Here is a 17,315-nt window from a genome sequence, read left to right as displayed (position 1 = left end):
AAACCTTCACGTCAGGGACACAAAACCTTCACGTCCGGGTCACAAAACGTTCACACCCGGGTCACAAAACCTTCACGCCAGGGTCACAAAACCTTCACGTCAGGGACACAAAACCTTCATGTTAGGGTCACAAATCTTCACGTCAGGGTCACAAAACCTTCATGTTAGGGTCACAAAACCTTCATGTTAGGGTCACAAAACCTTCATGTTAGGGTCACAAAACCTTCACGCCCGGGTTACAAAACCTTCACATCATGGTCACAAAACCTTCACGTCAGGGTCACAAAACCTTCACGTCAGGGTCACAAAACCTTCACACCCGGGTCACAAAACCTTCACGTCAGGGTCACAAAACCTTCACGTCAGGGTCACAAAACCTTCATGCCCGGTTCACAAAACCTTCACGCCCGAGTCAGAAAACCTTCACGTCAGGGTCACAAAACCTTCACGTCAGGGTCACAAAACCTTCACGCCCGAGTCACAAAACCTTCACGCCCGGGTCACAAAACCTTCACGTCAGGGACACAAAACCTTCACGTTCGGGTCACAAAACATTCACGTCCGGGTCACAAAACCTTCACGTCAGGGTCACAAAACCTTCACGTCAGGGTCACAAAACCTTCATGTTAGGGTCACAAAACCTTCACGTCAGGGTCACAAAACCTTCATGTTAGGGTCACCCAACCTTCACGTCAGGGTCACAAAACCTTCACACCCGGGTCACAAAACCTTCACACCCGGGTCACAAAACCTTCAAGCCAGGGTCACAAAACCTTCACACCCGGGTTACAAAACCTTCACGTCAGGGTCACAAAACCTTCACGTCAGGGTCACAAAACCTTCACACCCGGGTCACAAAACCCTCACACCCGGGTCACAAAACCTTCAAGCCATGTTCACAAAACCTTCACACCCGGGTCACAAAATCTTCACACCCGGGTTACAAAACTGATGACAGATGGCTGGCTGGATGACAGATGGCTGGATGGATGACAGATGGCTGGATGGATGACAGATGGCTGGATATCTGGCAGTTGCAGTATATTTATTACACTTGATGTACAGTGTACTTGATTACTGATAAATAAATATATACATTTATAATTTGTAGATTTTTGTCATCTGTTTTTGTACTTATTTATAGTATATAGTGTTTTGTGGTGAGGTTTTCATATAAGCCCTTGGGCTTCCAACCACACCTGCACACCATTTTCAAAAATGTGTTTTTAATCTGTATTGTTGTCTATCACTTGTTTAATTTAGTTCAAATAAATAATATATATATATTTAAATACCCCCAAGATTTGCAAAGCTCTCACCATTACAATAACAGGGGAGGTTAGCATTGTTTGGGGGACATGATCTCTAACCTCTCACCATTACAATAACAGAGGAGGTTAGCATTGTTTGGGGGACATGATCTCTAACCTCTCACCATTACAATAACAGAGGAGGTTAGCATTGTTTGGGGGTATGATCTAACCTCTCACCATTACAATAACAGGGGAGGTTAGCATTGTTTGGGATATGATCTAACCTCTCACCATTACAATAACAGGGGAGGTTAGCATTGTTTGGGGGATATGATCTAACCTCTCACCATTACAATAACAGGGGAGGTTAGCATTGTTTGGGGGTATGATCTAACCTCTCACCATTACCAATAACAGGGGAGGTTAGCATTGTTTGGGGGTATGATCTAACCTCTCACCATTACAATAACAGGGGAGGTTAGCATTGTTTGGGGGTATGATCTAACCTCTCACCATTACAATAACAGGGGAGGTTAGCATTGTTTGGGGGTATGATCTCTAACCTCTCACCATTACCAATAACAGAGGAGGTTAGCATTGTTTGGGGTATGATCTCTAACCTCTCACCATTACCAATAACAGGGGAGGTTAGCATTGTTTGGGGGATATGATCTCTAACCTCTCACCATTACAATAACAGGGGAGGTTAGCATTGTTTGGAGGTATGATCTAACCTCTCACCATTACAATAACAGGGAGGTTAGCATTGTTTGGAGGTATGATCTAACCTCTCACCATTACAATAACAGGGGAGGTTAGCATTGTTTGGGTATGATCTCTAACCTCTCACCATTACCAATAACAGGGGAGGTTAGCATTGTTTAGGGATATGATCTCTAACCTCTCACCATTACCAATAACAGGGAGGTTAGCATTGTTTAGCGGATATGATCTCTAACCTCTCACCATTACCAATAACAGGGGAGGTTAGCATTGTTTGGGATATGATCTAACCTCTCACCATTACCAATAACAGGGGAGGTTAGCATTGTTTGGGGATATGATCTCTAACCTCTCACCATTACCAATAACAGGGGAGGTTAGCATTGTTTGGGGATATGATCTCTAACCTCTCACCATTACCAATAACAGGGAGGTTAGCATTGTTTGGGATATGATCTAACCTCTCACCATTACAATAACAGGGAGGTTAGCATTGTTTGGGGGATATGATCTCTAACCTCTCACCATTACCAATAACAGGGAGGTTAGCATTGTTTGGGGGATATGATATCTAACCTCTCACCATTACAATAACAGGGGAGGTTAGCATTGTTTGGGGGATATGATATCTAACCTCTCACCATTACAATAACAGGGGAGGTTAGCATTGCTTGGGGGATATGATCTAACCTCTCACCATTACAATAACAGGGGAGGTTAGCATTGTTTGGGGGATATGATCTAACCTCTCACCATTACAATAACAGGGGAGGTTAGCATTGTTTGGGGGATATGATATCTAACCTCTCACCATTACAATAACAGGGGAGGTTAGCATTGTTTAGCGGATATGATCTCTGTGCGTCTAACTATCTCAGTCATCATTATTCACCATTCATTCAGGATTATCTGTTATCATGGTAGCATCCACATTTAGTTAGTGCGTTCATAACCTGTTACCGAGAGACAACAGGCTGGGGATGAGATTAGCACATTCAGTATGGACACCGTACAAAGCTTTCCTTGTTGAGCATAGATCTGATTTATCCGTATAGCCTAGAGTTGATACAGAAAGCAGATTGGGACATAGAGACAATGCTATGAAAACTCAATTGGTCTCCCTGCCCCTGTCTGGGTCTCAATTCCAGTATTCAGTAGGGCAGGGACCTCTCGTCTCATCCTTACCCATCGCGCCGCAAAAGCCACAGCCCTTTGCAGAGCAAACTACCACTCTACTTCAAGGTCTCAAAGCAAGTGACGTCACCGATTGAAGCGCTATTAGCGCGCACCACCGCTAACGAGCTAGCCAGTTCACATCCGTTACACCACCAGTGGGCGCTGTTTGAATAGCTTTTATTCAAAGCATTGACGAGTGACAGAGCTTCCAGCTGTAAGTCTGACTCATTGGCTATCAATGAATCAAAACGTATGCTATTAAAAGCAACTAATTGCAACAAGAGCTTAATAAATACGCCTTCCTACCTCTTCATCTTTAGCACAGTGAGTCAACAGACAGAGAATCTAGCGACAGGCTACTTTCAGGTATGTTCAATCATACAATGTGTTATAACATACGTACACTGGGAATAGCAAACATTCGAAAGGACATTTCTAACATTTGCCCTCAGAACATCCTCAGTTCGTCAGGATATGGACTACAAGGTGTCAGGGTATGGACTACAAGGTGTCAGGGTATGGACTACAAGGTGTCAGGGTATGGACTACAAGGTGTCAGGGTATGGACTACAAGGTGTCAGGGTATGGACTACAAGGTGTCAGGATATGGACTACAAGGTGTCAGGGTATGGACTACAAGGTGTCAGTATATGGACTACAAGGTGTCAGTATATGGACTACAAGGTGTCAGGGTATGGACTACAAGGTGTCAGTATATGGACTACAAGGTGTCAGGGTATGGACTACAAGGTGTCAGGGTATGGACTACAAGGTGTCAGGGTATGGACTACAAGGTGTCAGGGTATGGACTACAAGGTGTCAGGGTATGGACTACAAGGTGTCAGGTTATGGACTACAAGGTGTCAGTATATGGACTACAAGGTGTCAGGGTATGGACTACAAGGTGTCAGTATATGGACTACAAGGTGTCAGGGTATGGACTACAAGGTGTCAGTATATGGACTACAAGGTGTCAGGGTATGGACTACAAGGTGTCAGGGTATGGACTACAAGGTGTCAGGGTATGGACTACAAGGTGTCAGGGTATGGACTACAAGGTGTCAGGGTATGGACTACAAGGTGTCAGGGTATGGACTACAAGGTGTCAGGGTATGGACTACAAGGTGTCAGGGTATGGACTACAAGGTGTCAGGATGTGGACTACAAGGTGTCAGGGTATGGACTACAAGGTGTCAGAGTATGGACTACAAGGTGTCAGTATATGGACAACAAGGTGTCAGGGTATAGACTACAAGGTGTCAGGGTATGGACTACAAGGTGTCAGTATATGGACAACAAGGTGTCAGGGTATAGACTACAAGGTGTCAGGGTATGGACTACAAGGTGTCAGGGTATGGACTACAAGGTGTCAGGGTATGGACTACAAGGTGTCAGGGTATGGACTACAAGGTGTCAGGATATGGACAACAAGGTGTCAGTATATGGACAACAAGGTGTCAGGGTATAGACTACAAGGTGTCAGGGTATGGACTACAAGGTGTCAGTATATGGACTACAAGGTGTCAGGGTATGGACTACAAGGTGTCAGGATATGGACAACAAGGTGTCAGTATATGGACAACAAGGTGTCAGGGTATAGACTACAAGGTGTCAGGGTATGGACTACAAGGTGTCAGTATATGGACTACAAGGTGTCAGGGTATGGACTACAAGGTGTCAGGGTATGGACTACAAGGTGTCAGGGGTATGGACTACAAGGTGTCAGGGTATGGACTACAAGGTGTCAGGGTATGGACTACAAGGTGTCAGGTTATGGACTACAAGGTGTCAGGGTATGGACTACAAGGTGTCAGGGTATGGACTACAAGGTGTCAGAGTATGGACTACAAGGTGTCAGGATATGGACAACAAGGTGTCAGTATATGGACAACAAGGTGTCAGGGTATAGACTACAAGGTGTCAGGGTATGGACTACAAGGTGTCAGTATATGGACTACAAGGTGTCAGGGTATGGACTACAAGGTGTCAGGGTATGGACTACAAGGTGTCGAAAGCGTATTATAATGTATCATGTTGACTTCATTGCTCCCCACAGTCGTGTCAAGTTGGCTGGATGACCTTTGGGTGGTGGACAATTCTTGATACACACAGGAAACTGTATGAAAAACCCAGTAATGTTGCTGTTCTTGACACACTCAAACCAATTCAATGCCATACAACTCTCCTTCCGTGGCCTCCAATTGCTCTTAAATACAAGTAAAACTAAATGCATGCTCTTCAACCGATCGCTACCCGCACCTGCCCGCCTGTCCAACATCACTACTCTGGACAGTTCTGACTTAGAATACGTGGACAACTACAAATACTTAGGTGTCTGGTTAGACTGTAAACTCTCCTTCCAGACCCATATCAAATATCTCCAATCCAAAGTTAAATCTAGAATTGGCTTCCTATTTCGCAACAAAGCATCCTTCACTCATGCTGCCAAACATACCCTCGTAAAACTGACCATCCTACCAATCCTCGACTTTGGTGATGTCATTTACCAAATAGCCTCCAACACCCTACTCAACAAATTGGATGCAGTCTATCACAGTGCAATCCGTTTTGTCACCAAAGCACCATATACTACCCACCATTGCGACCTGTACGCTCTCGTTGGCTGGTCCTCGCTTCATACCCGTCGCCAAACCCACTGGCTCCATGTCATCTACAAGACCCTGCTAGGTAAGTCCCCCCTTATCTCAGCTCGCTGGTCACCATAGCATCTCCCACCTATAGCACACGCTCCAGCAGGTATATCTCTCTAGTCACCCCCAAAACCAATTCTTTCTTTGGCCGCCTCTCCTTACAGTTCTCTGCTGCCAATGACAGGAACGAACTACAAAAAGCACTGAAACTGGAAACACTTATCTCCCTCACTAGCTTTAAGCACCAACTGTCAGAGCAGCTCACAGATTACTGCACCTGTACATAGCCCACCTATATTTTAGCCCAAACAACTACCTCTTTCCCTACTGTATTTAATTTCTTTATTTATTTTGCTCAATTGCACCCCATTATTTTTATTTCTACTTTGCACATTCTTCCATTGCAAATCTACCATTCCAGTGTTTTACTTGCTATATTGTATTTACTTTGCCACCATGGCCTTTTTTTGCCTTTACCTCCCTTATCTCACCTCATTTGCTCACATCGTATATAGACTTGTTTATAGTGTATTATTGACTGTATGTTTGTTTTACTCCATGTGTGACTCTGTGTTGTTGTATGTGTCGAACTGCTTTGCTTTATCTTGGCCAGGTCGCAGTTGTGAATGAGAACTTGTTCTCACCTTGCCTACCTGGTTAAATAAGGGTGAAATAAATAAAAAAAAACACAAAAAAAACGGTGCGCCTGGTACCTACTACCGTACCCCGTTCAAAGGCACTTAAATATTTTGTCTTGCCCATTCACCATCTGAACGGCAGACATACACAATCCATGTCTCAATTGTCTCAAGGCTTTAAAAAAATCCCTTCATTAAAATGTCTCCTCCCTAACATCTACACTGATTGAAAAAAACATGACATCAACCAGGGATCATAGCTTTCACCTGGATTCACCTGGTCCATCAATGTCACAGAAAGAGCAGGTGCTCTTAATGTTTTGTACAATCAGTGCATATGTGTTCGCTGGAAATTCCCCTACCCATTCAGATGTGATGTCATCTGCCATGTCAGCCTATTTGAAACCACTGTGCAAAAAAATATATATCTTTCCCCCTTAACATCACGAAAAGAAAACAGTCTGTGGATTTATGACGCCTTCCAATCCCTATTGATTTAAGTGATATGATGAGGCAAGTAGGCACGAGGGGGAATATATATATATATCCCATTTAGCAGACGCTTTTGTCCAAAGCGACTTACAAGTCGGCTGGGGACACTACTTTTTACATATGGGTGGCCCCAGCGGGAATCGAACCCACGACGCTTGGCGTTGCAAGCGCCATGCTCTACCGACTGAGCCACACAGGACCAGGACCAGTAGGAGTGATTACTTAAGTGATATGATGAGGCAAGTAGGCACGAAGGGGAATAAGCAGTAGGAGTGATTACTCATGAAATCCGTCCATATTTAGGTCAAGACCACAACTTGCTGATTGGTCAAACCACAAGGTGTATTTTACTAGGTCATGCTGCTGAGATTACAAAACCAACCCATTGAAAGGGCTTGTTGTAAAACCTATCGTTTTGTTTGCAAACACTCAAGCCAATACTATTGGTATATTTTCCCACAAGTTTGTCAGAGGAATAGCAGCAAAAAAAAATCTAGACTGGCTATGAGGTTAGATGTGCTATAGCTAGCTAGCAAGTAAGAGTTGCACCACTGACTATATTTTGGACAAGAATTTACAGCCATTTAGTTTTTTGTATAATCTTAAATATAACATAGACATACCTCATTTAAATATAATACGATACAATAAACATTTAATTCACTATTTATGCCGGGGTAAGGATACTCCAGTTTCAATATTAGGACATAATATTTGTCTCCATAGCAACGACGGCCCCTGAGAGGGACATTTGTCATTCGTTTGCGAAATGCGTTATTCATTTTTTTGCAGCCTTTCTGTTGGGGATCATACATCATTTACTGGTAAATCTTCATACAGACACAGACTATAGTTGCAATTGAAAAATATGTGCCTGTGAAATTTCCCTTATGAATGAGGGGGAAAAAACTAACATTTCTCAATTAATTTCCTCAATATGTGACGAAAGAAGGGCGGGGGGAAGCATTCAATCACAAGATGAACACGTTATAGGAGAGTGTGGACCGTAGACATTTAAGGTGTAACTACGCTGAGAGTCGGGAAGCAGGTACAAGGAAAGTAATAATTTAACGACAAAAACCAAGAAACACGAGCAGCGTACAGACACGAATCGACGGAACAGGAACAATAACGCCTGGAGAAGAAGCCAAAGGGAGTGACAGATATGGGGAAGGTGATCAACAAGGTGATGGAGTCCAGCTGGGTCTGATGAGGCGCTGGTGTGCGTAACGGTGGTGACAGGTGAGCGTTATAATGAACAGCCTGGTGACCCAGAGCGCCGGTAGATGGAGGATACGGGACAATAAATAGAATCTCATTCTACTTATGTGATGGAGACCTTGTGGTGTGGAGTCGTGGTTATATACAACAGCCCTTTTCTTTAATTATATTTAATCCTTGCCTCTTACACTGCTCCTAGTAAAGTCCCATTTACTCTGAGATAATCATAATTTACTTTTCTACGAATTAAATGGGCTTGCTGACATCACCATCAGGAGATTTCCGTTTTATTTTTTTAACTTCCCGTTCGTTAATTTAATTATTTGACTTATCAGTAAACCTGCCTCTGTAATTCATATTTGAAAGCCATGGTCATAAATTGTCCCTCTCTCCAAGCACAGTGTTTACTATGCAGTGTAGATTCCTCTTGTGTGTTAAAATACTTTTCTGTGTCATCTGGAGGTTAAACAAGACATGAGAGTGGTGGACTGACGCTGGTGGTGATGAAGAGAGTGGGCGTGCATTTCAATGTGTAACACCGGGACCCTTCTTAGATTAGTCTGTTGCCTTACGTCACTGCAGAATACATAAGGAAATGCTAATCTTTTGCATTAGGTCTACTTAAAATAGGAGCTTGAGCAGTCATTTCAGATAATAAACAGAATATTTAATGTGTATAATTTCTTCCTATAAAGATGTAAAATGACATACAGTAAGTTAATAAATATTATATCAAATCAAATGTATTTATATAGCCCTTCATACATCAGCTGATATCTCAAAGTTCTGTACAGAAACCCAGCCTAAAACCCCAAACAGCAAGCAATGCAGGTGTAGAAGCACGGTGGCTAGGAAAAACTCCCTAGAAAGGCCAAAACCTAGGAAGAAACCTAGAGAGGAACCAGGCTCTGTGGGGTGGCCAGTCCTCTTCTGGCTGTGCCGGGTGGAGATTATAACAGAACATGGCCAAGATGTTCAAATGTTCATAAATGACCAGCAGGGTCAAATAATAATAATCATAGATTCTGGCTGAAGTAGAATAGGAAGAAAGGTTAGGAGTCACTCCTGTTTGAGGTTTTGCAATTACAACATTGCATTCATGAGTACTCTTTTTATTTTCTTATTATTTTTCTTCACATCGACGACATTGAAAAAGCAACATAAGAGCACCTAGTGTAACATTAAATATGTGACTTAGAAATCAAAAGTGTTTAAATAACATCAATAACAATACATCATAACATGACAGAATATAATTTGCGATTTACCTAGATAATGCAAGGTTCAAGGATGATTTTATAATGCCATATGAGTAATGGAGAAGTGTATACAGTCATTCACACCCTAGTGTTAAAGTAACAGTTCATATCTTGTTCAGAGTTGGGTCGGCTTCGTTATGTTGCATTAAAATGATCGTGTTTGTTTTTGTTTTGTTTTTGTGTGTTTTTTTACATCCCTTTCCTGCAGTCAAAGTACCAATTTGCCCTCTAGTGGCCTCATGGGTGGAATGTAATTAACATTTTTTTATTAAATTTTAAATACGCTTGAAAATCCGGTGTTTCTATGTCCAAAGGTTATATTTCAACTTATGTGATATATATAAAGTGTAATATTGGGAAGAAAACTCAAAATGGAATACATTTCAACTCTATATCTGACATGGTGCAGACGTCCTCTTTTTGTTAAACCCACAACTATGTGTGTGAGATGTATACTTTTGTTTCAAAGTAGATTTGTTTCAGACTACCCAGAATCCCCCACGCCCCGATTTAGACCACTGCAGTAAATGTCATCCAAAAATTCCAACATGTGGCCTCAAATACAATATTGGATGCATGCAATCCTTTTTTTGTGAGTTTTTTGTTGTTGTTAACAAACAGTGCTATTCAGGGCCAATATTGGCAGTAAAAGTGTGACAAAATGTTGGGCGGATGTATGAAAGAAAATAGCTTAGTGGACTTAATGTATTGTGAAATCTGTTATGAATGTATTGTAATGTTTTTAACATGGTATAACTGCCTTTATTTAGCTCGAACCCAGGATCCGTAATAAATACAAATACAAAATTGTGTCATTGTTGGTATCCTTGTTGAATGCAATGAAAATTGTTAAACAAGAGGTGTTTTTGGACACACAACTATGACAAGAATGGACAAAACACAAAACGTGTGACATTTGATAGAGAGAAAACTACGAGGAGCATAAAAATAATAACTATTTGTAACAACTCATTGCTGAATGTCTTAGGGCCACAGCTGAGGTGTTATAACCACTCATTGCTGAATGTCTTAGGGCCACAGCTGAGGTGTTATAACCACTCATTGCTGAATGTATTAGGGCCACAGCTGAGGTGTTATAACCACTCATTGCTGAATGTATTAGGGTCACAGCTGAGGTGTTATAACCACTCATTGCTGAATGTCTTAGGGCCACAGCTGAGGTGTTATAACCACTCATTGCTGAATGTCTTAGGGCCACAGCTGAGGTGTTATAACCACTCATTGCTGAATGTCTTAGGGCCACAGCTGAGGTGTTATAACAACTCATTGCTGAATGTCTTAGGGCCACAGCTGAGGTGTTATAACCACTCATTGCTGAATGTCTTAGGGCCACAGCTGAGGTGTTATAACCACTCATTGCTGAATGTCTTAATAATACCTGGGCCACAGATGAGGTGAGTGTGGAGAAAAGTAGTAGCCTACTTTGGATAACATTCTCAGTCTTCATCACTAGTCATGACTGTTGATAATAATACCTGCTGGTGAGTGTGGAGAAAATGGTGTTTACGTCCTGAATGGCACCCTATTCCAGATATAGTGGTTATGAGGACAGGCCCACTGTCCTCATAACCCCACCCCAACCCTTCTCTCCAGTCCAGGCCCACTGTCCTCATAACCCCACCCCAACCCTTCTCTCCAGTCCAGGCCCACTGTCCTCATAACCCCACCCCAACCCTTCTCTCCAGTCCAGGCCCACTGTCCTCATAACCCCACTCCAACCATTCTCTCCAGTCCAGGCCCACTGTCCTCATAACCCCACCCCAACCCTTCTCTCCAGTCCAGGCCCACTGTCCTCATAACCCCACTCCAACCCTTCTCTCCAGTCCAGGCCCACTGTCCACATAACCCCACCCCAACCCTTCTCTCCAGTCCAGGCCCACTGTCCTCATAACCCCACCCCAACCCTTCTCTCAGTCCAGGCCCACTGTCCTCATAACCCCACCCCAACCCTTCTCTCCAGTCCAGGCCCACTGTCCTCATAACCCCACCCCAACCCTTCTCTCCAGTCCAGGCCCACTGTCCTCATAACCCCACCCCAACCCTTCTCTCCAGTCCAGGCCCACTGTCCTCATAACCCCACCCCAACCCTTCTCTCCAGTCCAGGCCCACTGTCCTCATAACCCCACCCCAACCCTTCTCTCCAGTCCAGACCCACTGTCCTCATAACCCCACCCCAACCCTTCTCTCCAGTCCAGGCCCACTGTCCTCATAACCCCACCCCAACCCTTCTCTCCAGTCCAGGCCCACTGTTCTCATAACCCCACCCCAACCCTTCTCTCCAGTCCAGGCCCACTGTCCTCATAACCCCACCCCAACCCTTCTCTCCAGTCCAGGCCCACTGTCCTCATAACCCCACCCCAACCCTTCTCTCCAGTCCAGGCCCACTGTCCTCATAACCCCACCCCAACCCTTCTCTCCAGTCCAGGCCCACTGTCCTCATAACCCCACCCCAACCCTTCTCTCCAGTTCAGGCCCACTGTCCTCTAGTTCATTGTCTGAGTAGGAACCATGAGAACTATAGCTGAGCTCTGTCGCAGTGTTCCTCAGGAAATGTGTAGGGCGAGACAGTAAACCTCCTCCAGCTCCTACGGTATCAGCACTTAACGCATCATCTTCTTCCCCTGCTTCCAGATCCTCCTCATCTTCATCGTCCGGGGTACCAGAGTTACGGGTGTCTCCAGACCCGGTGTTGCTGCCCTGCTTCCCCGTGGGGACAGCCGAGTCACCTGGGCCCTTGATTGCCTGCTCCTTGGCCTTGCGGCTCCGCTTCCACTTCATCCGCCTGTTCTGGAACCAGATCTTCACCTGAACAGAACCGGAACACAGCGTCAGAACTGAAACACGACAGTTACACGACGATAAACATGTCAGTCAAAACAACCTGCGGCTCATTTTAGTGATAACAGTTATCCAACTGTTATCTCTATGGGACTGCAGATGGATATGAGTTATGTAGCTAAATCTGGAGCAATATCTATTGTGCATGGTCCCTGACACATAAGTTTATTTTATTTTTTCACACAATTGCACAAAAAAAAGAAAAAGGATTGAAAATCAGTTCAGGGATCATCATGCTCACCTGTGTCTCTGTGAGCATGAGAGAGGTGGCCACCTCAAAGCGTTTAGGTCTGGACAGGTATTTGTTGAGTTTGAACTGGTTCTCCAGCTGTAGTAGTTGTTGACTGGTGAAGGCTGTTCTGGGCCTACGACACTTCCCCATCAGACTGGCCTGAGAAGAGGCTGGAATGGAGACCATGAGAGAGGTTATTATCACATGTTAAACTACTACTAATAATAATAATAGTTATTCTAAAATAGTTATAATGATAATAATCTATGGTTTATTTATGTCACATTTATTTCAGGTTCTTGCTCTTCTGTAAGGGAGGATGATGGGGCTGAGATATAAACATTTTCATCTTTAAACGCCGTCCTTTCTGATGATATCAGTTTTATTGGACTTTGGTTTACAGTTGGCCTGAGGACACGGTGATATGGCTTTAGCAGGGCTATAAAACTCAACCGAATGCCATTAAATTAATGAAAATTTCAATAGCGGGAGTTTGTTGATGAAGTGGACATATTGCATCAGGTGTTTCTTTATTGTATATTGTAATAATAATAATCTATCGCCTGTTAATTAAAATGTTATTTATGACTAAAGGTAAATCATTACAGACAAAGAGACATGATTATGGTTCAGGAGTAAATGGGCTACTGGTCCAACGATACTCACGATCATCTGAAAGATGCAATGACAACTTATGTTGTGTGTGTTTTGACTGCTTATTCTAGATAATATCTGCATTCAAAACGAATAATTTACAAATCCAGTATTTTTAATTAATTCAGAAAAAGAAGAGCAAGATCTCAGACATGAAAATAATATTTTATTTATTTCGTGAGTCCTCCTACAATGTAGTAAATTCGACATATTGTTCAACGAAATCATAACGGCTAAATAATTCAATTAAAATATACCGAAATTATGCAACACCAATACAGTAATTAGGTTTAATAAGCAAAAGACAACATTCTGTTTCAATAATTTATTTACAACTACTTTATTTTCACACAATATATTTTATAGCTATTATGAACAGTGGTAGAGAGAGACACTTCAATTATATTCAAAGAATGACAAATGAGACGCCTGAAAGCTACTTGCCACCATAGTCTCCGAGTCTTGGCATCATCATTCCAGCTCTCATCCAGTGTTCAAGAGGAAACCCAGCCATAACTGCAGCCCTTAGGTGCTCCGGGTACGGCTGGGCGAAACTGGGATAGGCGAAGGCTGTGTGCTGGCCACTCAGAGCCGCGACGGGGTACATGTGGGTGGGATACATTCCAGGGATGGCACCCTGAGACAGCTGGGTCAGTCCCTGGTGAGAGAAATTCAATAGACCCGGTTTGGGGATAATCCCGGTCTGAATGTGGATACCGCTGGTGGTCCTCCGCTGGGATGGGGTCTCCGACCGGCGGCACGAGAATGGGTTGTCCTCAGAACACAGTCCCGGGGAGCTGTCTCGGTCCACCCGGTGCGCCAACAGCGCGTCGATTCCAAAGTTCTTAGATTTCGCCATTGTGTACTTTTCCTGAGACTTTACACCAACTCAAATGATTCTTCTGGGTTATGATTGCTGGATTATAGTTGTTTTAGGCGAAACGAAACAGCATCTCATCGAGATAGTTTTAAAACACTACTGTTTGTCTAATGTTTCAGTTTTTCTAAATAAATAATAATAAAACGTTACGTTATCACTTTCTTGACAATTTACTTTTTCCCCTCTTTTGTTCTAATTTGTCCGTCCGTGCGGTGCGGTGCGGTGCCAGTCGCTCCTCTGCTTCCTTTGCGATTCGTCCCCACCTGGAACTGGCAACTTTTCTCACAACGCTCTGCAATTGAACCTCGGAAATGTATAAACGGGATCCTTGGGACGTCCCAACTCGGTTGAACCTCCTCAAACCCGCCCCCCCAAACCTGCCTCTGATTGGCTCATCTTCTTCCACTAATTGGTCTTTTGACCAATCAGATCAGAATTGGGCTGCGTGTATAACACAGCATGGGCAGGACTTTAAAGCAGGTGTCAAACTTATTCCATGGAGGGTAGAGGAGCTGCATGTTATTGTTTTTTCTTTCAATTAAGAACCAGACAACCAGGTGAGGGGAGTTCCTTACGAATTAGTGACCTTAATTCATCCATCTAGTATAAGGGTGGAGCTCGATAGCGGAAAAAGTCTTTATTAGGCCTATATAGGAGATAAAACAAATAGTTAAAGTCTAAAAAAAAAACAGTCTTCCATCCGTGACATCACAGTGATTTCTTTCCATAATAGAAAATATCACAATGCACGTAACACAATACAAATAACCCAATGGAGAAAGATGAAGCTCAAATTTTAACCTATCGTTTATGGAAATGTATTGTCACCTTTCTAGGAAGCAGCAGCCTAGGAATACTACGAGCCCGTGCAGTGAGTGAAAGGCCTATATCATTTAGATTCTAAACATTACGCAATCCTACTGTCCATTGTCATTCATCTTTTTTTTTGATAGATTCTAGACCTTTCCATTTTAAGACAAAATAAATACAACATTTTTGATTGACATGTCCACAAATTCTGTCGTCAAGAGGAAGAAGTGGCCTAATATCCAGTGATATAAATCATCTTTATACCAAAAATAATAATTAACGTTAAATGTTTTGTTGATTCAATTGTTTGACTTTGTTGGGTGCATAAGACCAGTGGTGGAAAAAGTTCCCAATTTTCATACTTGAGTAAAAGTAAAGATATTTTATTAGAAAATGACTCAAGTAAAAGTGAAAGACAGCCAGTAAACTGCTACTTGCTAAAAGTAAAACAATATTTGATTTTAAATATACTTATGTACATGTTAATGCTAAAATATACTTAAGTATCCAAAGTCAATTTAAAAGTATACATGATTTCAAAGTCCTTATATTAAGCAAATCAGACCGCACAATTGTCTTGTTTTTGTTATTTACGGATAACCAGGGGCACGCTCCAACACCCCAACACTCCGAAACACGCAGATCTTTACAAACAAAGCACTTGTGTTTAGTGAGTCCTCCAGATCAGTGGCAGTAGGGACGACCAGGGATTGTCTCTAAGTGCGTGACTTAGGCCATTTTCCTGTACTGCTAAGCATTGAAAATGTAACAAGTACTTTTGGGTGTCAGGGAAAATGTTTTGAGTAAAAAATACATCATTCTCTTTAGGAAAGTAGTGAGGTAAAAGTAAACATTATCAAAAATACTATCAAAAATACTTTATTAGAAATGATTTACTTATTTTTACTTAATTAAGTACTTTACGCCATAAAACCAAGTTTGCAGTTTCGGTCACTTCATCCACACGTTTTAAAATCAAAGTCAAAATGGAATTAGGTCTTTTTTTCACCAAACCTAAATGTGGTTGGCATTAAAATGGTTGAATCTTTGTATGGAATTTAATATGAATCTAACATAATTATACGGAGAGTAGTATCAGAAATGTAAACGACTTGTTTCTTTAAGAAATGCTATATAAGCTATATTTATATATGTTTTTTTCATATTATGAATTATAATATAGCCTACCTTGTATTATATTTTTATTACGACAAGAGTACCAACCACAAAATATGAATCGAAAATCTCACCTTAATATTAATTATTATCTTTATTCTTTTATTTTTCTCACAAATGTCAGGCTACATTTTCTCGGGCAAATATTTTGCCTACAGGACACCAATGACTATTTTCAGTCAAAATATATCCAGAATAGTCAAGTATATGTAGAATATCCGTTTTGTCTTCATTTAAAAGTAGGCCTATGATCGAGGTTTTCCGCAATTTCAAATTCACCGTTATGAATGCCAGCGTTGCATAGTAACAACAGGGTTTTCAATGGTCTGATGTAATTAATCAGACTATCTGCTAAACTAATAAAAGGCACTGTGTCTTTATCTTTGTGAAAGTAAAACCCATATGGGACCGTAAAGATATATTACCGGATCAAAGTCTGATTGACTGAGAAATGGGGAGGGACAGGGCTACAGTTGACAAGGTTGTGATTGGACAGGGCTACAGTTGACTAGGCTGTGATTGGTTTCCAGTGTCATGTGGGATTGAAACGGGATTATAGGGCGTGCAAAGTGAAAGGAAAATGTTAGCGCCGAATTCAGACTCAGAAGATGTACACCTTTCCTATGTACTTCTTAGTCGTTGGTTTTCAGACTTACTGTATGGAGGTGTGAACGGCTTTTGCAGGCCTGGTTAGCTTGTGCCCGCTGAATACATTTAATTCAACCATTGAAAACCCTCCCAATTGCTGGGAAACACATTGTCTGGTGGAGTTTTCATTCAAAAGGGTTTTCAGTACATTTATTAAATTACATTTTGTGTACCTTCAATTGGAGAGAACAGTTCAGAATATTATGTATCAATGACAGAAAGCCATGTAAATACACACATATTCATCTCCTTTTCAGCACCAATTGGTAGTTAAATAAAAGTCAAATAAAAAAAGGTGGTATATTTTTTTTAGAGTTAGGAATCTATTTATGAACAATAATAAAAACAGGTTTGAGCCTGGACACACAAAATATATTGGTGAATAAAAAATAGTGGTTTGATTGATCCTGAAAGTTGACATTCTCAATTGTTCACTATTTGTTATTTATATTAACGAATCCCCTGATCCAATCGGCTTACTCAGTTACTTAGCTCTTATCAATAGCTCTTATCAATAGCTCTTATCAATAGCTCTTATCAATAGCTCTTATCAATAGAGCTTATCAATAGCTCTTATCAATAGATCTTATCAATAGAGCTTATCAATAGCTCTTATCAATAGATCTTATCAATAGCTCTTATC

General features: G+C 42.0%; 1 protein-coding gene across 1 annotated transcript; it reads right to left on the bottom strand.

Moving 5' to 3' along the window:
• Nucleotides 1–11,870: 11,870 nt before the first annotated feature.
• Nucleotides 11,871–14,230, bottom strand: LOC135530203 (motor neuron and pancreas homeobox protein 1-like). Its single transcript, XM_064958573.1, has 3 exons — nucleotides 13,603–14,230; nucleotides 12,514–12,674; nucleotides 11,871–12,239 (listed from the first exon to the last, which is right to left on the bottom strand). The coding sequence occupies exons 1-3, from the start codon at nucleotides 14,015–14,017 to the stop codon at nucleotides 11,871–11,873; spliced, it is 945 nt and encodes a 314-aa protein (XP_064814645.1). The 5' UTR covers nucleotides 14,018–14,230.
• Nucleotides 14,231–17,315: the final 3,085 nt, after the last annotated feature.

Source organism: Oncorhynchus masou, unplaced genomic scaffold (assembly GCF_036934945.1).
Source record: "Oncorhynchus masou masou isolate Uvic2021 unplaced genomic scaffold, UVic_Omas_1.1 unplaced_scaffold_1290, whole genome shotgun sequence".
NCBI lineage: Eukaryota > Metazoa > Chordata > Actinopteri > Salmoniformes > Salmonidae > Oncorhynchus > Oncorhynchus masou.
The sequence above is the reverse complement of the archived record's forward strand: the minus strand, read 5'-3'. Positions and strand labels throughout refer to the sequence as shown.